This window comes from Podarcis vaucheri (genome assembly GCF_965113315.1).
Source record: "Podarcis vaucheri genome assembly, chromosome: 1".
Lineage (NCBI taxonomy): Eukaryota > Metazoa > Chordata > Lepidosauria > Squamata > Lacertidae > Podarcis > Podarcis vaucheri.
In genome coordinates, this window is record NC_138759.1 from 48,895,873 (window position 1) to 48,921,100 (window position 25,228).

The 25,228-nt window shown below is 43.6% G+C and overlaps 1 protein-coding gene across 5 annotated transcripts in view; it reads left to right on the plus strand.

The window, feature by feature from the left end:
- SLC8A3 (solute carrier family 8 member A3) overlaps positions 1–25,228 on the plus strand; it is a 161,737-nt gene that overhangs the window by 112,858 nt on the left and 23,651 nt on the right. For 3 of the 5 annotated variants that reach the window (XM_082224438.1, XM_082224439.1, XM_082224441.1), the window contains one exon: positions 15,758–15,864. In XM_082224438.1, the coding sequence (XP_082080564.1) occupies positions 15,758–15,864 (107 nt within the window). Of the gene's footprint in view, positions 1–15,757; positions 15,865–19,822; positions 19,927–25,228 lie in introns of all 5 variants that reach the window. The other 2 variants (XM_082224442.1, XM_082224440.1) reach the window with 2 other exon arrangements.

Sequence of the window (25,228 nt, forward strand, 5' to 3'; positions counted from 1 at the left end):
AGTTAGACCAGCGCTTGGAGGCAGTGATGGGCTGGTGTGGGCCAGTAAATTGTGGGCGAATCCTGAAAGGACAGAAGTGTTAGATGTCCCATGTTCTCACATATGGGAGGTTGAGAAACAACCTGTCCTGGATACGGTTGCAACTCCCTTGGAGTGAGCAAGTCTGCAGCTTGGTGGTACTCCGGGATTCAACAGTGTCACTGGAGGCTGAGGTTGCCTCGGTGGTTAGGAGTGCCTTTCTCCAGCTCCAACTGGTTAACCTGTTATGACTCCTTTTGGACACAAATGACTGGGCCACTGTCTTCCGTGCTCTGGTACTTTCCAGACTGGTAAATTGCAATGCGCTCTACATGGGGCTGCCTCTGAAGATGACTTGGAAACTTTAATTGGTCTGAAATGAAGCAGCAGCCAGATTATTGACTGGGCTTCCACTGAAATCCCGTTATTCCTGTTTTATTGGTTGCCAGTTTGGATCCAGATCCTTGGCTTACAGCCCTAAGCAACTCAGGCCCTAAATATCTGAAAAGCTATGTCCTTTCCTACAAATCTCTTAGGTGCTAAGAACTGCATAGGGGGCCCTTCTGCCACCTCAGAAGCTCAAGGAGAATGCATTCTCTGTGAGTTGTGGAACTCCCTCTACACAGAAATATGCCTGACACCCTCAATATGCAGTTTTTGGTGAATGCTCTTTACTTTGGCCTTTGATACCTAAGATGTATATTTTCATGATTTACCCTATTTTTTATTATTGTGTTTTTTTAATGGTAAGCTTTGAAACTGTTTTAGTGTTGTATTTTACATTTTTGTAAGGTGCCCTTTTGCCATCCCACCTTCCAGTCTCTCCCAACAACCCTGTGAGATAAGTTAGACTGAGAGTGAAAAACCCAAGGTTCCCCAGTGAAATTCATGGCTGAATGGTGATTTGAATCAGGGTCTCCACAGTCCTGGTCCTTCTCTTTGGTCCGATAGTTGATCTCCAAATTTGTGTTGCGCTTTAGGCAATATAGTGCAGCATATCTTCCATCATGAACTTGCAGTGCCAAACTGCATCAGCATAAGACAACCTTGGAACTTAGTACACAGCAGCTTTTCTTTTTAGCATGGAAGCATGTAATAGTTAATATATTTTGGCATAATTGCCTTTCTGTGTTTCATTCTGTGACAGTGCAATAACAGAACCTTTTGGGAGAGAATTCAGTGAATGACATAAGGAAGGATGAAGACGCCAGGAAGGCTGGCACGATATATGAGGAAAGGGTAAAGGTGCCCAAGTAAGAGAGAGGAAGGCACAGGGGAGCAGGAGAGACATGTGAGGTGGACCCACTTGTAGAAAGTGTCTGGTTCCATTGAGCAGCCACCAGGAAGAGGGATGGGGTGTCACACTTTAATCAGCAGGCATTGTTTCCTGCTGCCAACCTCATCTTACAACCCATCAGTGCTTTGATAGACAGATAGATATGGGTTCTGTGACACAAAGGAAGCTTAAGCCTTCAAAGCTGACAACTGTTCCGTGTTGCACAGAGATCCTCTCCCAGAACCTTCTTTCTGACTTCTTTGAACAATCCCATCTTTGCCACCATCTCCATAGCAACAACATTCTGCTGCTGAAGGATAACCAAAAAAAGAGAGAGAGAGAGTCTCTATATATAGCTTCCAGATCTCCCTTCCTTCAGCTAAAAGCCTTAAACCAAGGGAGACAGTTTGAAGTTCTGGACACCTCATGGCAGGGCAGGGCAGGACATTCAGTGGAGAGAAGATAGGGAGTGGTCTGGGGGCCCTGAGCTCGTTTGCCTTCCTTTTCAGCACATGTGCAGGAAGGCATCCAAAAACCTTTCAGTCCTACCTCTAGACTTCAAAAGGATCCCTACTACACTTCAAGAGCTCATGTTTTTCAAGAGAACCAAAGGCTGTTGATTATTTCATCAGGCTATAAATCCATGATGGGGTTTGACACAAGATTTTGTTCTTATAGTAGGTGGAGCAGAACTAGAGCATAAAATTAAAAGACATGACGGATATTGCCAAGAAGTCTACTACCTTTCTTAAATTTATTCTGGTTATGATTTTGCAGTGCTTACACCATCTTTTGCTACCTGCATCTTTCACTCCCCTCCCCTCCTTTCTCTTGCCCTGTTATCTTCTCATTGTCAGAAACTAGGATATATACTCCTTGGGGGCCCGACTTTTGTGTTTTGCATGTACAAAAAAACAGGGATCTCCAACCTCTCCCTTTTATACTCTTGCCAATACAGAAGACTTGAGGAAATATTATTATGATGTTCCCTCTTGCTTCTGATGCATTTTGGGGAAGGGAAGAAAGAACAGGAGAAACTCCTTCTGCTGCTTCCATTCTCCAAACTGAGGCACACGAAGGCCTGCTGGAGGCTGCTGGGACTGCTCTTTGCCAGAGAGACAGGGGCCCTTGATCCTTTGTGAGCTAGTGTGAGACTGTGGATACCTGGGAATGAGGGACAAACTTGTTCCCAAAATGTGGCCCACAATTTCACTTGCTGTGCCTGTTATGGCAAGTGTTTCTGACACATGTGATTTCTGTTATGTCTGAGCACAGCCTGAGTGATGTGTAGTTGTCGTCATCATTGCCAGAGTGAATTAGGGGAAGCTGGGTTGAGTCGTGGAGCAAACCCAGTCACCATAGACCAGTGGTAGGGAATCTGCAGCCCTCTGGATTTTGCTGGGTTCCAACTCCCATCAGGCCCAGCCAGTAGAGCCAGTTGTCAGGGAAGATGGAAACCATAGTCCAGCAACATCTGCTATAGTCAGCTTTCTCAGCCTAAACTACTGCACACACACAAATACAAAATAGTGGAAATTACCAGTGTTTGCTTATTAGTCACATGTCTAGAACGGAAATCAATCCAGCAAATACAAAATTGGTATTCACAGTTGTGTTTCCTTTGCATTGAAATGAACAATGCAATGACACCATGATTTGTGTAATTTACATAACTAATTATATAAGTTATGTAATTTTTCCATATCATACAGTGAGATGAATAGTGTGGTTTTTAGTGGAAGGCGAACTACAGCAGAACAGAAAGAGTGCTGCATGTGACAAAATAGAGGCCAGAATGGTAAATGATGGCTTCTTGCATGAGGGATAGGGGTGACATTGTTTTTTAATTGACTCATTAGCAATATTTTCATATAATTTAAATGAAAAATTAGATATTTCATTTACTCTGCTCTATCTTTCAAATGTTTCAGGCAGGGCTGGCCCTACATGACTGAGGTTACCACTTTAGGCAGCTGATTTGGGATGTCATGGGGGAAAAACAGAAAATTGATAGTTACTTAATTTATCATTTTTGTATTTTTACTGCCAGAGAGCAGGAGAGGAGACTGGGGATTTCCTGTCACAGTTGCCAAAATAACTTCACTGGCCTTGACTATTATGTCCCTGGACTTTGGAGAGGGGTTGGCATCATTTGCTGCTGCACCTCAGGAAGCAAAATGTCCTCCTGATGCCAGCAGGATAGGATGATCAGTGTGTGGAAACATGGACTGAGCATGCTAAAGATTCTTTGTTCCTGGGATAAGCACAGGATTTCACATCCTGTAAACTACAGGAATATATTCCAAAAAGGCTAAACAGGAGTTCTCTTTTTAAACGGAAACTGAAATAAATTCTAACAGCAATAAAGATTTCAGTGGGCTAAAAATGAAAAGCAAAATCGCCTCTGAATTTAGAGAGGCAAGGTGGAAGGGAATGAAAACGAGGGGGCAAAATAAGTTGAAATGGAGACTCCTTGTGCAATATTCTCCTTGTTACTTAATTTGCTAATTGCCATCTGTTAAATTGCATATGTAGTTACATCAAGAGCCTCTGATCCCGTTTGGCCTCCTTTCTCAATTAATCACTGGCATGAGTGCAAAGTGAATGCAAAAGAATGCTCCTGTGCTTTCGCTCCTGTGCCCCCTCTGGATTTTCATAAATGGCAAATCAAGATAGCATACTTGGAGAAAATGAGAGGTCCACTTACTGTCTTTAACAGAAGTTAGCCCAAATCAAGTACGGGCTCCCAGGAGGCTCACACCCATGTTATGAATCAGAGTCACACCCTCTTTAGTGACTCTGCAGTAGCAAGAGCTCCAAGAGCATTCAGTGGGTCCCTGTATTAGTTTAATGCAGGGACATCCCCAGATGTTGCTGAACAACTTCCATCAGCTCCAACCGGCATGCTCAGTGGTCAGGGATGATGGGAGATGTAGCTGAAGAACATCTGGAGGGAATCATGTTGGCTATGCTTTCAGCTTTAGCTACATTTCATATTCAGGACAGTTGTGCCTTGTGGTAAAGGAATGACTTGTCATTCCTGAATGTGTAGGAGTGCAAGCGGGGCTTTTTTTCAGCCAGAACTCACCTGAACTCAATTCTGACATCTCTCAGGTGGGCACCATTGCCATTATAAGAGAACAAGGGAGGCATTCATGCTAAGTTCCAGCACCTCTTTTTCTAGAAAAATAGCACTGAGTGCAAATAATAATAATAATAATAATAATAATAATAATAATAATTTATTATTTATACCCCGCCCATCTGGCTGGGCCTCCCCAGCCACTCCCCAGCAAGAAAAGTAAGTTACCTATTTATATTAAGGCACACGTTAGCTTTTATTAAGTTTCATATGTGACATGAGTAAACGGATGTCTGGGGATTACAATGATCATTTACACAGTGGTTGCACAGTATTTGCTTAGGAATATTTACTTGGGGATCTGCCTGTACATTATACGCTGATGTCCTTGTCCTAATTACCGCTACTGTGTCCTTGTTATTAATATTTATTTAGTGCCATCGCTATTCATTGTGCTTTACATCATAGGCAGGTGTCTGCTCCAGGACCTTATGTCTAAACTTTTGCAGAGAGGTAGCTGCAAGACAAGGAGAGGGAGGAAAGGGATAACAAGGTAAATATTAAACCTAGGAGGGTGCTTTCTTTCAAGTCAGAAGGCTGGTCCATCTAGCACAGTGTTGTCTACAGCACCTTTCCCAACCTGGTGGCCTCCAGAAGTTGTTGGACTACAACTCCCATGACCAGGGCAGTAGTCAGGGATGATGGGAGTTGTGATCCAACAACATGATGATGATGATGATGATGATGATGATGATGATGATGATATAGGGCATGGGCAGCTTTGGCAAAGTACTGGCTCATGTCCCAGCAAGTATGAACAGGAAGAAGGAATTTAAATCAGTAACCAGACTTGAGTAAATAATTATTTAACAGGACAGTGGGTAAATGCTAGTAAATGTTAACATCATCATCATCATCATCATCATTATTATTATTATTATTACATTTTCTAGTCTGCTTAATTTCTAGTCTTCTCTAGGTGGTATACAGTAAGTGTAACAAATACCATAGAGATAAAATCAGTTAAAAACTAACTATTGTGGTCGATATGACTGTACTGAAGCCACCCGTAAGTCCCTTCCTGTTCACATCCTCCATGAGAGTATTCACTATTCCTGCCCTAAGGAGAATACAGCACAGTGTGACATTTGTACAGTACAGCAGTGGTAACAGCAGAGGAAGGAGAGGGAAGTTGTGTCAGAGATGAACAGCGAAAGGTGAAGGCTGAAGGTTGTGTAAGGCACCGACTTGGATGGTTTTAAGAGAAGATTAGAGAAATTCACAGAGGATAAGGCTCTTGGTGACTACTAGCTTCCATGGCAGTCCTCTGCCTTCACAACCAGAGGTTCTATTGCTTCTGAATGTCAGTTTTTGGAACATACAGGAGATGAGAGTGCTTTTAGGTCCTACTTTTGGGCTTCCGTCTGGCCACAGCGAGAGCAGGATGCTAGACTAGGTGGGCTGCTGGCCTGATAGAGACATGGGTGGCACTGTGGTCTAAACCACTGAGCCTCTTGGGCTTGCTGATTGGAAGGTCCGCAGTTCTAATCCCCGTGATGGAGTGAGCTCCTGTTGCTCTGTCCCAGCTCCTGCCAACCTAGCAGTTCAAAAGCACACCAGTGCAAGTAGATAAATAGGTACCACTGTGGTGGGAAGGTAAATGGCATTTTTGTGCGCTCTGTTTTCCGCGACGGTGTTCCATTGTGCCATAAGTGGTTTAGTCATGCTGGCCACATGACCTGGAAATCTGTCTGTGGACAAATGCTGGCTCCCTCGGCTTGAAATTGAGATGAGCACCGCAACCCCCATAGTCACCTTTGACTGGTTGTAACTGTCCAGGGGTCCTTTACCTTTTACCTTACTGGCCTGATCCAGGAGGAATCTTCTTGTGATCTTAAGGTGTGTGTGCTCAAGCTGCAGTAGGGCATGAGAAGCAGGGGGCTGAGCCAAAGGTTTCAAAAAAAAGGTGGATTTTGAGCAGGTGTCCTTGGGAGCATACAGGGTGGCAACTTACAATAGGATGCTGTATTCCTAAGGGTAACTTCTGCTAAACCCCTCTAGTTCTTTGGCTTCTAGCATCTTAAACTGGAGAGCAAGGTTCACGATGAGCTGCAGTTTCTCCCACCCCAAGAGGCCGACAAAAATTACAGCAACTATACTACTGGTGAATAATACATTAAAGTCATTACAAATCTTTCACTATTAATATTTTAACAGAAGCAAAGATCTTTATTTTATATGTATGGCTTGGTCTTGACCATGTCCCATTAATTATCATGCATCAAGCACGAAAGCATTTCCCAATAGCTCTAATTGAAACACTGGCCAATTTACTAATTAGCTTGAGAGTACAAGGGGAATACACAAAAGGAAATTGCTTTTTGTGTCAATACTTCTTTCTCTTTCTGCCCACTGAGAGTGAAGTAGTGGCGGGGACTGTGCATGAAATAAGGAGGTTGGATGTTGTAGCTCAGAGCAGGAGAAATTTGCACAGGAACAAAGGTGGATTAACCATAAGGTCAAAGTGTTCTGTGGTGGCCTCTGAGGTCTGGGTGGGTTTATCCCGGGATCATTCAGTGATGCTGAATAGTGGGAGATTTGGGCCAGACAAATGAAAGCGCTTCTTCCCATAGCACACAGTTAAAACTGTGGAACAAGAGTTCCAACTTGGACAGCCTAAAAAAGGAATTAAACAAATTCATGGAGGTTAAAGTGATCAGTTACTTCCGGTTAGTAGCAGCTAGTAAATGCTCTGTCTCTGCAGCCAGAGGCAGCAATGTTTCTGAATGCCAGTTTCTGGAGGCCACAGGAGGGGAGAAGAGTCTTATATGCTTGGGTCCTGCTTGCCACAGGGATCTGGTTGACCACTGAGAGAACAAGACGTTGAACCAAATGGGCCAGTGGCGTGATTCAGCAGGTTATTCTTATGTTCTTCTTATAACTGTATGCTACTTCCAGGATCAGAGGCTGAATACTGGTTGCTGGTGGGGAGGTCAAAAGGGGAGAGCAGGGGTTGCTGATTCATAAGGGTGAAAGGGTCCTCTTATATTCCTGTTCCAAGACAAGGTTGTCTTAAGAATTCTCTACAGCTCAGAAATGATGCAGTCATGAAGTTCCAGTTACAGATAGGTAGCCGTGTTGGTCTGCCATAGTCAAAATAAAAAAAATCCTTCCAGTAGCACCTTAAAGACCAACTAAGTTAGTTCTTGGTATGAGCTTTCGTGTGCATGCACACTTCTTCAGATACCTGTCTGAAGAAGTGTGCATGCGCATGAAAGCTCATACCAAGAACTAACTTAGTTGGTCTTTAAGGTGCTACTGGAAGGAATTTTTTTTATTATGCAGTCATGAAGAAGAGAGATGTTGTGGTCGCAGGACTTGGAAAAGAATGTTTTGCTTTACAAGTGGTTCACAAGAAAGATTGAGGAAAGGGCATTATGAATTGACCTGAGAAATGGCAAGGGGAAAGAGAATATAGAGGAGGGAATACCAGCAAGAAGGTGGCTTCAGGTGAAAAATGATCTGAGCACAGAATTAACAGTAAATGCAGAATGGAAAGGGTAATTTCAGGAGATCTTACAGAGAAAGAAGTGGTAGGACCACAAGATTCTGGTAAGGAAGTGAAAGAAAAATTAATAGTTAGTTGGTGAGGGTTATCATTAGTCAAGTGTGAAACACAAGGAGCTGCCTTGCACTGAGCCACACCATTGTACCACCTAGCTCAGTATTAACCTGACTGGCAGTAACTCTCCAGTGTTTCAGACAGGTGACATTCACAATGCTTCCTAGAAATGCCAAGGATCAAGCCTGGGTCGCTTTGCTGTGCAAAACATATCCCTGCCCAAGGAACTAAGGAGTTAGCAAGACCTTCTACAATGACAGAGAAATTTGGGGAGGAACACTGGTTAGAAGCATACAGAGAAGTAGACACCCTCACTGATTGCCACAGACTTATGGGGTCAGTCCCCTCAGTGTTTTTGGAAACATTTTGTGTTAGACTCAAAGGAGGAAAGCCAAAGTAGGAGAGCTAAGGGAACCTGGAGACCATCAGGAGGGAGGGAGACTGATAAGACACAACAAACTGGCGGTTTCTGGCATCTCTCCAATTATAACAATGGCAGGTGTGTGTGTACTCCTGGCAGGGAAGAGCCTTGAGGCTGCCATCTTGATACGCCTTTGGTGCTGAAGCTGAACCTAGGACTAATAATGTGAGGAATGAGCCCAGACAAATAATTGCCTCCTGTGGGGTTGTGAAATGGACTCCTGGGAGTGCTGAGGAACAACTTTCATTTTAAAGTATTTGCAGTTCACTCATTGCACTTGCCAGTAAGACTTACCAAGTTTACAAGTATAAATAGAAAACTCTTTAAAATCAGTTCCCAGCCCTCCCACTGAAACCCAATTACTACTAAACCAAAACAATGCTTTGTCCACCGTTCCCCCCTAGCTTAGCACACAGTAGTACTGATTCCCAAATGGAGGTTCAAGAACCGTTAGTGGCTTCCTGAGCCTTCTTGGCCTGTAACTAGGATGCTGCTAGAAACAAACATTATTCATAAAGTTGCACAATGGCTTCGGGAAGGTTTGAAAGGATCCCAAGCAAAGCTAAACTTGGTCAGATTGGGCCACAAGTAAAAAGTTTAGGATGCCTCAGAGAAAAGGAAATGCACAAGGTGCTAACCGAATTGGATATGGTGGCCATCTCTAGGCCTACAGCGAGGTAAGGAAGGCAGATGCTCATTGAGAGATCATCAGGCAAGTTGTGCTATAGAAAGTGGAGGCACGTGCCAATTATGGATCATGTGTTGTAATTCGTCAGGGAGGGGCAGATTGGGGCAAGAGGACACACTTTCCAACTCCTGAGCACGTGAAACAGGTGCATCTTCTGCATTTGAAGCAAACAAAGAATTTGGTATTTAGTGAACTGTGGTGGTGCCAAATTTCTCTTTCTTGGCACACTTTTCTGGATCTCAAGCTCTTTGCTAACTACCCAGCAACCCTGTTGACAAAAACACAAAAGCAAAACATCACACTTTTCATTGTGTTATTTTATGTATCTGTTTATTCGCTAGGGTCTTTAACACTAGACATTTCAGGATAAGCATCTCCTCTTTTTCTCCCCAACACTTCCTGCCTATGTGCATGAAGAACGTGTACCAGTGCATTTCCAGTGAGGTTCTGTGTAGAGCAGCAGGCAGCCTCTTCAGTTCTCCAAAATCTTTCCTGCTGTCGTGCCCATAGTTTTCCCCAATCATGCAGCCATGTTGGAATTTCTCGACTCTGTTGGACGGCCTGGTTGTGGAATTATTACATATTTAATTCCTCTCCTAGTGCAGCTTTAGATGCAGCTCTCCATGAGGAACAGAACCACTACACTCAGTTTTTCTGTCGCTTTCCGCAAAGGATTGATTAAAAAGCTACCACTGATGACCAGAAGAATACACAAGTTGATACACTTCTTCTTCAGATGTATTTCTCTTTGCACATATTAGTTGTGGCTGCCCCAGCTGCCTGGATTCAGAGAAAGGAGAGCAATAAGTGATGGATCACTCCTGAAGCCTTATCTCAGTGAGGTCCCAGTGTGGCCTTGCAATGCTTTTGACTGCCATGCTAGTGTGTTGGACGGGCTATTTGCCGCTTTAGAAGTACCCAGTTGCGGGGGAACACTATATCTGGTACACAACTGTCAGGTGGGGTGTGGGAAAGACAGAGAACATTACACAAAGTGCCCACCTGAGAGGCAGCTGGAATTCGGTGTTTGTGAGTGAGAACTGCTCAGCCGATCCAAGTGCTCTTTGGATCTCTCGCTTTTCATTCAGGAGAATGCAGGTGTCAAACCTAGGTTGAAAATTTCTCCTCTGCTAGAGTCCAGCTCAATTAATTTCAAAAGATTGTCACGACATTCTCATGGCAGAGTGTCACAGAGCCCCTTCTCTGTTGTTCTCTTCTTTTTTTGGTGCCTGCTTGTCACACCTTTTATATTAACATGACATCTTCACACAGCGTTGTCTCTCTTTCTGGCTCTCCATCTCCGTACGCTGCTCTTTGGGAAGGGCCAGGCATGGTCTAAGGCAGCAATGTGTTCTTTTTTTATCAAATCAGGTATCGCCGGTTTCTTTTTCATTTGCTTTTTCTTTTAACATGAAACAATATCATTGCGATTGAAGGCTAGACACCACAAAACCCTGAGCAACTGCAATCAGAGCTGTTGACTCCAGCTTGTTAGTGGGATTCATAATAGCATAAGAACTGTCCTGCTGCGTCAGACTAAGGTCCATCTAGTCCAGGGGTCTGCAACCCGCGGCTCCGGAGCCGCATGTGGCTCTTTTACACCTTTGCCGCGGCTCTGGGGCGGATACTAGCGAGGGGAGGAGGCGCATTGTACACACTCCCCACTGTGACGGGCGCTGTACTGGCTGTGACGTCGCATGGGGGCGGTGCGTGCGTTAGTCCCGACGTCACCTTCCCGCCCGCTGTCAGATTGCGGCTCCGGAGATATATTTGTTTTAAATGTCGCAATGGTTTTGCGGCTCCCAGGGTTTTTTTCCTTCGGAAACGGGTCCAAGTGGCTCTTTTTGTCTTAAAGGTTGCAGACCCCTGATCTAGTCCAGTATTTCCAATAGTTGCCAACCAGATGTCTTTGGGTGTGCTGTTTTCTCCCAGCATCCGGACATATGTTGCCCTGTATGTATGCAGAGACTGTATTTGGTTATTGTGACTAATCACTCCTAAGGATGGGCGAATTTGTCCATTCTGGTTTTTTCTCAGCTTCTAATTTTTCTATTCTTAGGTTCAGGTCTCTGTATCTCCACATCAGTTTGCTAATTATTTATTTTTAAAAAATTATAATTCCTTAGGAAAATTCATCAAGATGTTGGTGCAAATTTCTCCCAATTATACACATTTTTGCACAACCATTTTCAACAATGCAATGCCTTTTTCTATGTTCTTTTTCAATAACACGTTCGTTTTATGAACAGTTTACCCTACCGCATGCCTTTTTGTACACATTACATGGCTTAACAACTGCTTTGCAAAATTCAGAGAAGGGCACATTTCAATGGATGGCATGCTGTTTTGGGAAGTGTAAATTAGTTAGACTTGCCGTTGAATATGAACTAAACTGAATTTCTCTTCCATCCCTCGGGGGGAAAACCCAGGTTTGCAGAAGTACCGTATTTTTCCGTGTATAAGACTAGGATTTTTTCCTTTAAAATAATGTCAAAAATTAGGGGGTGTCTTATACACAGATACATCTCCCCCATTTTCTTAAATCTAAGTCCCCCCAAATAGGGGGTGTCTTATACATGGGGGCGTCTTACAGACGGAAAAATACGGTACATTAAGGAAACAGGTAAAACCCCTGAAATGACTCAGTAGTCTAGATCAATTGGAAAAGAAGAGTGGAAAGTTGGTAGTGAGGAACAGAATGGCATATTGGAGGAGGGCATGGCTGACTGGAACCCTGAAAAGGAATACTTCTGTTAGGAGATAAGAATACACTGCAGTGTTTTGTTCGCTTTGCACTGAATAGTGCTGACTATAAGTGCTGAGGAGAAGTATAGAATCATAGAATTGTAGGGTTAGAAGACACCATGAGGGTCATCTAGTCCAATCCCCTGCAATACAGGAATCTCAAGTAAAGCATGCACGAGAAATTGCATACAAAAATATGTTTATTAGGAGAAATTTTCACGAGGACTTTTTTTTTTAAGTTGCAAACTGATATGGAAGTATGGTGAAATGAACTTAAGATTGGATAAATGACAAACTGAGAGGAACTGAAAATATTCACACATCCTTAAGTTATCCCCTTCATCCTGATACTTTTCCTCTTGTTCCTTGGTGGTCCTGTTTTGTCTCAGCACTCGCCACCCGAGTTTGGTATTAGAGGGAGATGGGGAGGGGTAGGAATCCAAACTTTCTATACTATTTATTCATCTGTTACACAGGAAGGTCAATAAATTAGTGGAAAGAGTAGGCTGTTTTTCATTCGGTACTTTATCTTGTGCTGCAAGTTGGTGATTGCTAGCATTTAGATTAGTAAAATTTTTTACCAGTTACTCAATATAATAGACTACTGAAGCTGCCACCAAGTGATAAATCTTCACACATTCCATTTTGTTTTTCTTGATAATTGTAACAGTCTCTTGTAAATTTGAGCACATGAAGCCACCATCTTTTTTGGTTTTTATTCTTCTTCTGATTATCTTGGATCAGGTCTTCAGCTCATTGTATTTGATCACAGTAACCCAACAAAAATATGAAAGATGCAATGAAATATCGCTTAAACAGAGTTGATTATCTTACCTCTGTTTTGGATTCACAACCAGTATTGTGGGAGCAAAACATTTCACAACATTTGCTTGCATTTGTTCCTTGTTACCCTTGCCTTACGTAACCCACCCCCATCTCAATTCCAACTTGAAGCTCCTTGAGGCAGAGACCAGGCTTTTGCTTATCTGTCAAGCTCCAACACTGTGCACTGTGCTTTGTAAGTGAGGAAATAAGAGCATGCCTGTTGCCCACATGAGTCAGGTAAAGGGGTCCTGATGCAGGAAGTTGGGGTTCAGTTATATTGAAGGTGGCATATTCTTATTGATGTATTCTAGTCTCAATGAAATTTATTTTGAAAGTGGGAGTTTCTCAAGGGATAAATTTCAGCCCTAAGATAGATTCCAAGACAGCACCATTCATCTGTTTACTAGCTGGCAGCATGCCACAGATAGATGATAGGTAGGTAGGTAGGTGATAGATAGATGATAGATAGATAGATAGATAGATAGAGATGATAGATATGCAGTGCTTTTTTCTAGGGGTATGCATGGGTACGTATACCCCTAAACATTTTGTGAATCTAAGTTTGGCCTCACTGAGGGGCAGTATTTCAATATGAGTAGGAAAATGAGAGTACTCCTAAACTTTTTTAAAAAAAGAAAAAAAGCACTGTTTATATGTACGGCACCTTCTGCTTCACACTGAGTGTTTGCAAATTCAACATAACATACAGGATGAGAAAATCTTGGGGTCATTAATGACAACCTTTTTTTGTTTGCAACAAGGAGGAAACCATCCATTTCCTGGGTTTGTTATCCAATTCAAATAGTTGTTTTTCAAACAGTTTAAAACACAGTCTTCCCCAGCAGTTCTGTCTGTGACTGATGGTAGGTCTAGTTCAAAACATCTGGAAGGTACCAGATTGAGGGAGACTGATTTAGAGCTTGATGGATGAACATCTGCCCCTGAAGAAGGAATTAAAAGGCTCTTGGTAGCATTTCCACAGAGATTTTACTAACTTTCCTGAAGCAAATTATTACCTTTATGTTGGACTTTAATGTTGGGAGGAACTTCTGAATATTTTAGTTATCTACCCAGATGAAGGGACGTGGGTGGCGCTGTGGGTTAAACCACAGAGCCTAGGACTTGCCTAGGACTTGGCGGTTCGAATCCCCGTGATGGGGTGAGCTCCCATTGCTCGGTCCCTGCTCCTGCCCACCTAGCAGTTCGAAAGCATGTCAAAGTGCAAGTAGATAAATAGGTACCGCTCTGGTGGGAAGGTAAACGGCGTTTCCGTGCGCTGCTCTGGTTCGCCAGAAGCGGCTTAGTCATGCTGGCGACATGACCCGGAAGCTGTACGCCAGCTCCCTTGGCCAATAAAGCAAGATGAGCGCCGCAACCCCAGAGTCTGTCACAACTGGACCTAATCGTCATGAGTCCCTTTACCTTTACCCAGATGAAAGCAGCTTTGCCTCCCCTCCCCCCCCCACTTTTCCTACTTCCTTAGTGGTGATTTATTTTCATATTTTGTAGCCAAGTTCTTTCCTTCCTCAGTTCCCCAGTGAAGCGCAGTCTTGCTACCATCATAATAATTTGCTTAAGGTTTACTGTTGCAAGTTAGGAAAGCAGTTCCTTTAGAAGTCCTCAGGATAAGTTTTGAAACTGTTTCAAGACTATCAGATGTTAAGAACTAGAGTCTTTGGTTATTTGCAAAACAGGCCTGGAAATAGAAGTAGCGATAGAGCAAGGGATGGCTGACATGTGCCTTTAATATTTGAAAATAGTGGTGGTGGTTGCTTGCATGACAGATCATTTCCCCCCTGCATACCCTCCCCTTAATTTGTTCTGTGGTTCCCCCAAGTATCTGGAGCAGATTTGGAGAGGGCATGGGGTACACATGGGCGGTAGGAGGAAATCTACCATTATTTATTTTTGCTTTATTAATGACAAAATAAATAGCTTGCCTTCATCATTTTAGGCACTCATTAGCCCACACAGAGAACTGGAAGAGAGCGTACCAATGCAGGCTTCACTTGAAGCACAAATGGTAGCTTTGGGGGGGACTAATTTTTGCTGCAAAGAGAGAAAGAGTTAAAAAATTCCCCACCCACCCCATGGTTCTGAGACGGCTCTGGTTTTCCTGTAATTGCTATTTTACATTGTGAGAAATGTGCACATCAATTGCATTCACGCAATTAATGTCATGTCTAGTTTGGCCCTGAGTCACATTCAGCAGATCTAGTTAATGAAGTAACACTGTCTGCCATTACTGTCTTAACACAACATGCACTTTACAGGGGTATGAGTGTTTGCTTTTAAAATAAAGAAAAATCAAAGATATACTGTAGTTTAAAGGCCAACAATGAGGATCTATATGCCAAGGAACAGGTGTGATTTCTTGCAGATTTTTAGCGTTAATAGAGTTCTAACATTTTTCTCCTACTAACACCTTTCTTATACTGACACTTTTATACAAACAAACTTTGGTGTGGAATGCCCCGATCTTATAATATTTTCAGAATCTTTGCTTACTTGGTTTTAAAAAACAAAACAAAATCAAAAAAGTGTTAAAACAAAGTGTTTTGTAACTTTGATGCAAAATAAAATGTTTTCATTTCTAGCCAACTGAATTGTGTCATACATTTCTGAAATGTTCCATTTTAAAAATGTAGTGGGTTATTAAAAATTACCTTTCCATTTGTGATATGCTATTTAATTTTTTAACTCAGAGTTAACAGTGCATCTTAAATGTCCAGTTTGAGTTGCATAAGTTAGCCCTTGTGTATGTGGTGTGCAAATACCTTCTGATATGACTCCTATGACAACAAGGTTTTAGATGTAAACAGAGGACTTAGCATATGAGTAGGTTTTGCAAAAAGAACAAATTTTAGCACAGTGTGGCCAGCGTCTGGTGCCAATGTTCTGCCAGACTAGCTAGCTGCCCAGCAAAAGGTTTAAATCTCTACTGTGTTTTGCCATTCGTAATGGGTGAGTAAGCTTTGACCATCTAAAATCTCTCTTTGGCTTCTCTCTCCCTCTCTTGACCCAGCTTGCCTCCCCGCCCCTTCTCCCCATTATGACACTTATTATTTTTCCATTCACAGCAAAACTATTCACATCAAGGTAATTGATGATGAGGAGTATGAGAAAAACAAGACTTTCTTCATTGAGCTGATGGGCCCACGCATGGTGGATATGAGTTTACAGAAAGGTGTAGTACTGGTTCTCCCAACTAACATTAACACTCTTCTTTCCTCTTTCTCTCGTCTCCTTGCCTTTCTTTGCTCACTCTCTATAGTCTCTTTTTGTTTTCCAACTGCTCAATCCTTAACACTGCTGTGTATGCACAACCTGTCACATGGTACTGATGGGAGCTAGCGAGACAATGCATTCTAGGTGTGGGGATGTGTGTGTGTGTGCTTGTGGTGTGTGTGGCTTATGAATGTCAGCGCACATTCTTGGAATAACTAGACACTGGGGTTTTCAGCTCCATCACTGACACCACAGAATAGGCTGTGAAGTACTGTGTTCCATCATGAAGTAAAGCTGTGTATTTCTTGAAGCTCTTTCCGTGGAGCTGTCCTCACAGACAGCATTTGCTCTTGGTATGCCAGGCAACACCCCAATGTCTGCAATGCACAATGGTCAGCACACCACTTTTCAAGAGTAACTGTTTAGTTCTTTGCAAAAGGAAAAGTTTCACTAATCAGTTTTGTCTAGCCCTTAAAAAAATGGTATTTCTACTTACTGGATTTTGGGCATAATGGATAATATTTCAGTCAGTGGTGATATCATGAACAAATAGAAATTCAGGCTACATACTTCCAATATTTCCACATTTCACTGTGTGCAACATGCTCTTGTGCTATTCTTGTGCGCTCCTGACCTTATGCCAATGCCACTCTCCTTGCCAATAAGACCACAGATTCTACCCAATGGTTGCACTTTTATTTCAACTCGCATGTTGGTTCCATAGACCCAAATGAAAACCTCTCTACATCTGTTGAAGTGTGATTATGCAGAGGTCGATTAGGCTGAGAGCAGGAGTGGTGTGGTTGGGGCTGTGCAAAGATGGAAGCAGAGCTAGTCCAGGGCTCCTGCCTGTGTGTCCTTGCATCAGGGCCAGCCCACTCAAGAGGCAAGGTGAGGCAACCACCTCAGGCAGCAGGATCCACAGGGACGGCAGATCTAGACTCCAAACAATGTATATCTTGCTGCTGCACTCCGTGGAGGCCAGATCTGCCACCTCCTCGGCAGCCCATCCCCAGTGCCGCCTCTACAGCAACTTCTTGATGAGTAGGAGCCACTGCTGGTCTCCTCCCACCCCCAGGGAAGAAATGGCTGCCCTCTGGGGTCTCTTGAGCTCTGCCCACCCCCGACTGCCTTTGATTCCCATTTTAATCATCAGATAAGGTTGAGTTTATCCCCGCCCTTGTTCCCAGTGTAGATCCTCAGTCACCCCATTTTGTAGTTCAACACGTCTTAAGCTGGCCCTGCCATGCAGCCTTGACCATGCTGTTGTCTTGCCCAAGCGTAAGCCATAGGGATGGCAATGTCTGGATGGTCGCTCCACCCTGCTGGCCACGACTGGCTGAGAAAATGATCTGGCATGAGTCCCCCAATGGCAGCATAGCTGAACAGTGATTTCCCCTTGGCGTACCCATATCTGCGTGTGTGCTCCCTCACTGTCACACACACACATGCCCTTGTTCTTTGTTCCATTTGGCTTCTATTTCCAAGTGCACTTCTTTTACCCTCATGACTTCTTTCCAGATTAACGCAGAGGCAGTCTCAGTGTAACATTTTGCATTTTAAGAAAAGGTTAGATGCAACACCTAAATGTTGTTCCACATCTGTTTCCCCACTGAGCCACTCAGGAGCCCAACTTCAGGGTCTCCTCCTTCACACAATTATTTTGATGTTGACCTGACATCTTTGTGACCAGAACTGTTTCTGAGCAGTGCCTTGGAGGCTGTCAGCATCACCCTGGAGGCAGAAGTGTAGATGTGGGAACAGCGGCAACATACACAGCTACCTAAATCCCTTCTTCCTTAAAGGCCTTTTCAATACACATAGAGAGACTTTACCAGAAAATGGTGGCAGTCTGCTGCACCTGACTGTACTGTGGGAATTGAGAGTGTTTCAAACATGCGACCCTAAAAAACACATTTGAGCTTTTCTCACTCTTGTGCCATGTATTAATTTGGCAGAGAATTCAGAAGAGAGTATCTGCCGCTGCCAGGGTAGTTTTTTCATTTGCGTTAGGAGCCAATTTAAGCCTCATATGTGGAAATGCCCTGAGATAGGTGTCTGACAAAAGTCTTGACTGCTATTTATTTGTCTCTCAGAGTTGCTTCTGATATTCTTCACATTACAAAGGCCTGCGTCAGACGGTAGCTACTTTGTGCCACTTACCTTACCTGTGTGTGGTTTCAAAATGTAAGGAATGAAATTTTCACATTGGCTTCTCCTGAACAAGTAACTAGGAGGGATTGTGTTAGAACTGGCCTAAGAGCTCTAATAGAAAGCCCCAGGGACATTACAGGGCAATCTCCAGGGGGAAAGAGAAAGTAGGAAATGATCAATTTTCTTCCTTTTGACACATTTGACAGAATAAAAGCAACCATAGTGTTACCATTAGCCCTTTTCTGCTGCAGCCTTAGTGTTAACATAATGTACCATTAGGAAGGGAAAGAATCAAGTCAGTGAACTTTGTAAAAGTCATTTAAACTGCATTCTTACTAGTGTTCTCTTTCTTGAATGAAAATGACATGCTTACCTGGTTGGATTGCATTGTGCCCTTAACCTTGTAGCACTGAATTTCATGAACACTGAGTAGCACCTAGGGCTGCCATATTTCAAAAAAGTAAAAAACCAGGACAGACACCCCAAACGTTGTTGAACTTTATTTTTTTACAAAAACACCAAAGAAACTTGATTTTTTGATTGACTTGCCTAAGATCAAAGTGCCGCCTTACGGAAATCCCCCCCCCCCCCGATGTCAATCAATTCCACCTTTGAAATCCTGGTAATGTCCTGGGGGGGGGATCCAAACGTATCGCAGCCCTAGCAGCACCTCATTAAGCAAAAGCAAATTTCTAAGCCACAGTAGGCACTTCCAGACACCCCCCCCCCCAAAAAAAAACACACCTAGGTAAGCATATCAGATCCTGGCCTGGTTGGCATAAAGCTTAACTATGATTTAAAGCTGAATGATAAACATGCTGGTGCCCAGTGCAAAAATTGCAAGCACTTTAACCCCCTCACGCTCCTGCTGCTGCCACACTGCCAGGAACTAAGCCATGGTTTGTCTTAGCATTACATCCAAACCGAGGCTTGTATTGACCCTCTCCAAACAAACCATGAGCTGTAACTAAGGTTTCTTCTTGGATTCCATCGCAAGTTTTGTTTGGGGAAAACAAACAACAGGCCAGAGTTCAGGTGTAATGCTGATGGATTCATTCTCAGCAAGAGCAGAGAAGGAGCCAAGAAGCTGCAATTTTAGCTCCATGCACCAATATATATGTAAACCATAGTTAAACTTAAATGGACCTGCAATTGCAGGCATGCATTTTTAAAGGAAAGGGGGAAAGTCAGTGTGTGTCTTCTCAGAGCAAGAGAACTACTCTGGATTGAAAGGGGTGTGTGTGTGTGTACGTGTATGTGTGTATGCTAATGTAACCATGCTCCCCACGAAAGACCAAACCTGATATTATAAAATGTGTGTGTGAGAGAGAAATTGGCTCTTCTCCTAAAACACTTCAGGTATATATGTGTGTGTCTAGGGCTCTCTTGTGCCAATGGACATTTTTGATTGGTTATTGTCGAGCCAGCTGACGAGCTGTTATTACCATGTGACACTCAACTAAATGTGCTGCAGAAATCACCTTCCACTAACCATCAACAAGGACCAGGTTCCCTTTCCTCGCCCCCTGCCCCTCCCAGCCCTCCTTTCCTCCTCTAATGTTCTCCGACTCACCTAAAGATCAGCTACGACCAGCGTGCCATAGAAAGCCAGTGAAAGGGCTGCCGCAGGCAGTGGCAGGAGTGGGAATGGTGCATGTGGGAATGGTGTGGCGGTGGAGGTGCTGCCGCTGCTGCTGTTTGCTGCATCTGCTCCCAACCAGGCAACCCACTGTACACACATGTCTTTCTTGTTGTCCCTACAGGAAGACCGTAAGGGTTAATATAGTAGATGAGGAGGAATACGAAAGGCAGGAGAATTTCTTCATTGCCCTTGGTGAACCGAAATGGATGGAACGAGGAATATCAGGTGTGAGATTCTTTTTGGAAAAACAAAAAAAAAGAAACCCAAATCCACAAAAAAGTAATCTTTTTGCTCCCCCCCCCCTTTTTTCCCCTCTTTCGTTTTTACACGGACCAAGTTTTATTCCTTTCCCTCCTATATTCTCGCTCTCACCCTGTTTCGGTCCCATCTCTGAGTTTTTGAGCCTAGCTTATTTCGGATCCTCCTTTCGTGCAGTGCTTGTGCCTTTCAGGCCGTGTGAGCCGCGTGTGTTTGAACTGTTTCTTCTCTCTCTCTCTCTCTCTCTCTCTCTCTCTCTCTCTTTCTTCCCCCTTTCGGTGACATTTTTGGCCTCCCTCTCCCTCATGCTGAGACTGAAAGCCCTTCCCCAGCCCCCCCCCCAAAGAATGCAACTTGCATGGCTGCCTTTTCAGCTTCCTCCCCAGTTCTGTATCTTGCACAGTCTTTCCCGCCTCCTCCGCCTCCTTGCTCCTTTTCTGTGGCATAACTTGCAGTGGATGACTTTGGGTGCTGGTGAATTTTTATTTTTTAACACCTACAGCTGGAATTGTAACGAACGGGTTCTGTCATAATAATGACAATGAGCATTTGCATTCTGTTTTGCTTCTTCGGTGCAAAAATCTGACAGCCTGGCAAGGGAAAATTATACTTTTATTAATAAAACTTCACAGCGCTAACATTAGGAACTCGCTAAACATTCTGGTTAGCTGGCAGATGAAAATGAAGCTGACTGCACATCAGCAGCAGAGGAGTCTGTTGATTTTGGAAGTTAAACCATCTTCTGAGGCGTCACTCCTAGGCCTGTTTATGTGGATGTGGCAGGCACCCATCTCAAAAGGGCAGGCACACAAGGATCTATCAAGGGTTTTCACACAGCTCCTCTTCATATCAGTGGGTCTTGTCAAGGGGGTCCCAGTGTACCAAACCGCGAGCAGCATCCTAGACCACTGAATGCAGAAGTCTTGGGAAGGCAGAGATAAACTCACTTTTAAAGTTTTTTTAAAAAAAAATTATAACAAAGCATGCATTAAATATTTTAGACCAATAAATTGTGTTTCCTAGTATAATACCTATCGTACAAACAAATCAAGTTCTCTCGGCTTTATGGTTAAATAAATTGATGTTTTGTACAGCCATTTTTTAAAAAGTGACATTAAATAATGGTTCTCCAATATAATAATGATAATAATAATAATAATAATAATAATAATAATAATAATAATACTGGGGAGACATTTTTGTTGGCTCTTCTTAAAAAAAGGCTGCAAAATTTTAAAGCATCAATTCCTTCAAGCATAAAGCCAGAAGAGCTTGATTTGTTTGTGTATGGTAATCCTGCCCTATTCTGAGGCTTCATAATGCAATATTAAACAAAGAAATTAAAACTGTGTGATGAAACTACTCAAGTGTTTTAAATCAAGTATTTTAAGCTAATTTTTTTGAATAAAGCCTCTCCAATGCTTACTCATAATCCCCTAAATCCAATCCTCCAATCCTCCCAATCCACTCCTTTGCCTCTCAGCTAAGGGAATGCCAACCTTCCATCAATGCTTCTTCTCCCTCTCGCAGGTCTGTTACCGGCACCTAATAAGCTCTACCTTTCTTCTCGCCCTCCCCAGCCCAGCCCAGCCCAGCCTTTCCTAATGCACTTCAGCAATGGTATCCACAACAACCCTCTTAGCTTTTTCCTTGGTTCTACTATTTCTATACTCTTGATTCTTCCCTTCCAGATAAAGTGAAGGGAGATCTGTGACGGCTCTCCCCTTGGTTTCTTCACAGCTAAACTTTGCTATGGAGCGACCCAATGTCAAGTCAAGCCCCCAGTGTGTGGGGCGGGGGTAGAGAGCTAATGAATTGCCTGCCTGTTATGTCCCCATGGGGCAAACAGCATCTTTTTTGGGGGGTTGGTTTATTTCACATGTCATGGGGAGACAGCTTCCTCATCCTGTGTTCTGGTCACTGTCCAACTCTAGTCACCTCATGAGTGCTTTTAGGTACAGATAAAAATCAGAGGAGGTCCAGTCTCAGATCTCCTACGATATCATCTAGTTGGCCCTAACTGTTCACCTTTAATAACAATGTGGCAGAGACAAATTCAGCAAGGACTGAAGCTCAGTGGTAGAGCACATGCTGTACATGCAGAAAGTCTTGGTTCAATCTCTGCATCTCCAGGTCAGACTCCTGCCTGAAACTCTGGAGAGCTGCTGCCAGTCAGTGTCAACAGTGCTAAGGTAGATGGACCAATGGCCTGACTTTGTATAAGGCAGCTTTCTATGTTCCTACTGAGGCGGCCACACATGTTGCTGCTACGACCATTATTACAGGGACTGATGCCCCTTTCAGGGTTGAGCCTAGAGAACGTACAACTACCCAGGTGGAGTCCTGGCCACTGCCTGGACTGGAGACACTGTGTAGAAATGAGAGCAGGTGTTGATAGCTCTGTTATCCTTTGTGTGAATTTGTATTTTAATGTTTATTTCACTCTGCCAAGTTATTTGGTAGAGAAATGAGGCTGAACCAATGTGTGCCTCTTCCTTCCCTCTCTCCCGGATTAACTGTTCATCCTATTTAGATAAATTCATCCTATAAGATGTTCAATCTTTGTTACCCTCCAGGCTTCTAGTGTATTAGCTAAATTGAATTAAATTGTATTTTGTGAGCTCCTCAGCCATTTTACGTTTGAATTCCCTTCAGAATTATTGGCTGTAACTATGTTCGGCCCTCATAATCCTGTGCGTTATCAGTTTCCCGACATTTCCCTCTTTTGTAATCTCATTCTGTGACAATGCCCCCCCCCCCCCAAGATTAGGCCTGAGGTGGGTATCCTCTTTCTCTTTCATTCGTAGCTTGGTAAGGAACACAGGGATCAGAACCCACCAGCAAATATATCTCTTCTTGCCAATGCCCTTGTTCCATTTGTGATAACAAATGCAAAACAACCACCACCACCAAGAGTTTGTTGAACTTCTCGTTGTTAGAGCTGGAAATGGGTTGCCTTCTTCTCCCTTCCACTGATTGGCTCCAAGGCTTCCCAATCTCATTCTGCAGTCCCATGGTTCTATATGTTTCCCTTATCTGCAGTGACAGGGACCAAACCATTGTTGGCAAAACATAACAGGGCCTAGAAGCCTTCCAGCAGATTGTGTCACCTTTCTGGTTGCCCTACTGTCAGTACCTTTTGAGTGTCCCTCCAGTAAATCCAGCCTATTTTTTTTTTCCTTGCTAGGAAGATGACATCTTTTCACTGGGCTGTTAACTCATTTGATGGCTTGAGTGTCACATTAGTTGACAACTGGGGTCTAGGTTTCCTTTTACTTTGTCAGCCCCCCAGGGAAATTTGGGCTGGATATTCCCTTCACACAGCAGTTTCGACACTCCAGCATTAGAGGGGCTACAGCTCCAGGTCTCCTTTTTCAGTCAGGGTTCTCCAAAGTCTAAATTATAATGGCCTCAAGGGTGTAATGTAAGGTATAATTCCATCACGGCATTTGGTTCAGAAGATGGAGAAGGAATTGCATTTCATTGGAACCTCTCCAGCTGTGCCACACAAACTTCTGCATGTGTAACAAAGGCAAAGCAAGGTTTAGTTTGCCCAGGCAGCAAACGCAGCTCTTATTTTTAGCCCCCACCCCAAGAAATGAAAGAGAAAGGGAGTTGTGTGAGACACAACTCTGTGTTTTGAAGTCCCAGAGGAAGAACTATGGGGAAACAGAGTTGTAAGGAAAAATCGTGTTTTTCATTGGGTGCCAGCAAAACTCACATCACTGAGAGAAAGTTTAGATCTCTTCTGGAAATGGCTTTGTGCATGTTGAAGACTTTGGCCTTCCCAAACGCATCTGGGAGATACAGTAGCCACTGCAGTATATCTCCAAAATAGACTGCCAACCACGTACACCTTTTGAACTTTGGCACAGAAGAGTACCTAACATGCCACACATGCATGTACTTGGCAGTATTGCCCATGCCTGTGTACCCAAGGAGGATAGGCACAAGTTAGATTCCAGAGCAGAAGAGACTATTGTGATTGGCTAGGCTCTGAGAAGTAAAGGATACGGAGTAATGGACTTGAGTACTGGGAAAGTCAGCACAAGACATGTGGTTCATTTTGATGAATACAGGAGAGCTGACATGAGAGGAACTGTGATGGACTTTTCTGGTGAGTCAGAGGAAGAAACACAAGCCGTCATAAATTTACCAGAATTGATGTATAACAGTCCAGATCTGCCTTCTACTGTCACACCACTTAGCACAGATGCTGAACAGGAAAGAGAAGCAGAGGAGCAGATTCCAAGATGCAGCACAGCCAGAGGGAAGCAGACTAATGACGACATGTTTGCGTTAAAGGGTGATGAAGAAGCAGACGAGGTTCCAGAGCCAGGTGTCAGGTGCTCACCAAGACCCAGCCCCACAACTGTCCCCTCTTGCGAGGTCATCGCAACCTCTAGAACCTTCCACCTGGGGAAAGATAGAGCAGATGCTAACTGCTGAAGCTCACCTGTGAAGGGATGCTGCACAGGAAGAGATAGATGAACTGCTCCAGCACCAGAGCTGGGCAAGAAGGCGATTGGGTGCAGAAGGGGAAATTGAGTACAGCTCGGCTAAAGGAAAGCTCCTATACTTAAGCACAACAACCAGACCTGACATAGCAAATGCAGCGGGAATCCTAAGCAGGAAAGTTAGCTCTCCCACGGAGAAGGACTGAACTGCTGTGAAGAGTTGTTAGATACTTAAAGTGAACCGCTGACAACAATCCAATACTATGAGGTACATGGATGCAGACTGAGCCAGAAACCCAAAGGAGTATAAGTCAACAGGTGGATTTCTCTTTATGTTTGGAAATTGTCCTGTTTCCTGGGCCAGTTGTAAACAAAATTCTATAGCCACAGCCACAGCATACAGAGAAATGGTCTGATTGACCAATAACTACGGACTTCGGGTTGTGTGGGGAGAAACTTGTCTGATGGGTGTACACTCAAAGCTGCTTGAAATTATCTCAAAGCAAGAGGTTTCATGCAAGACCCAAACACATTGGGGGTGAAATACTACTATGTGCATGCAGTGATACCAGATGGACTTGCTGAATTGGCGTAATGTCAAACCAAAGAAATAACAGTCGACATTCTGACCAACTCCCTACCAACAGACAGTTTTGAGAACCTCTGAATCAAGATGGGACTCTAGGTGGTTCATTAATTGTACTTGCATTTGGTGTATTGCTTGAGAAGGTGTTTGTAGTATAACCAGCCTCATCTAATCAGCATTCTTAAGTCTGATTGATGCATGGAGGGGTAAATACCATAGGGTAAAC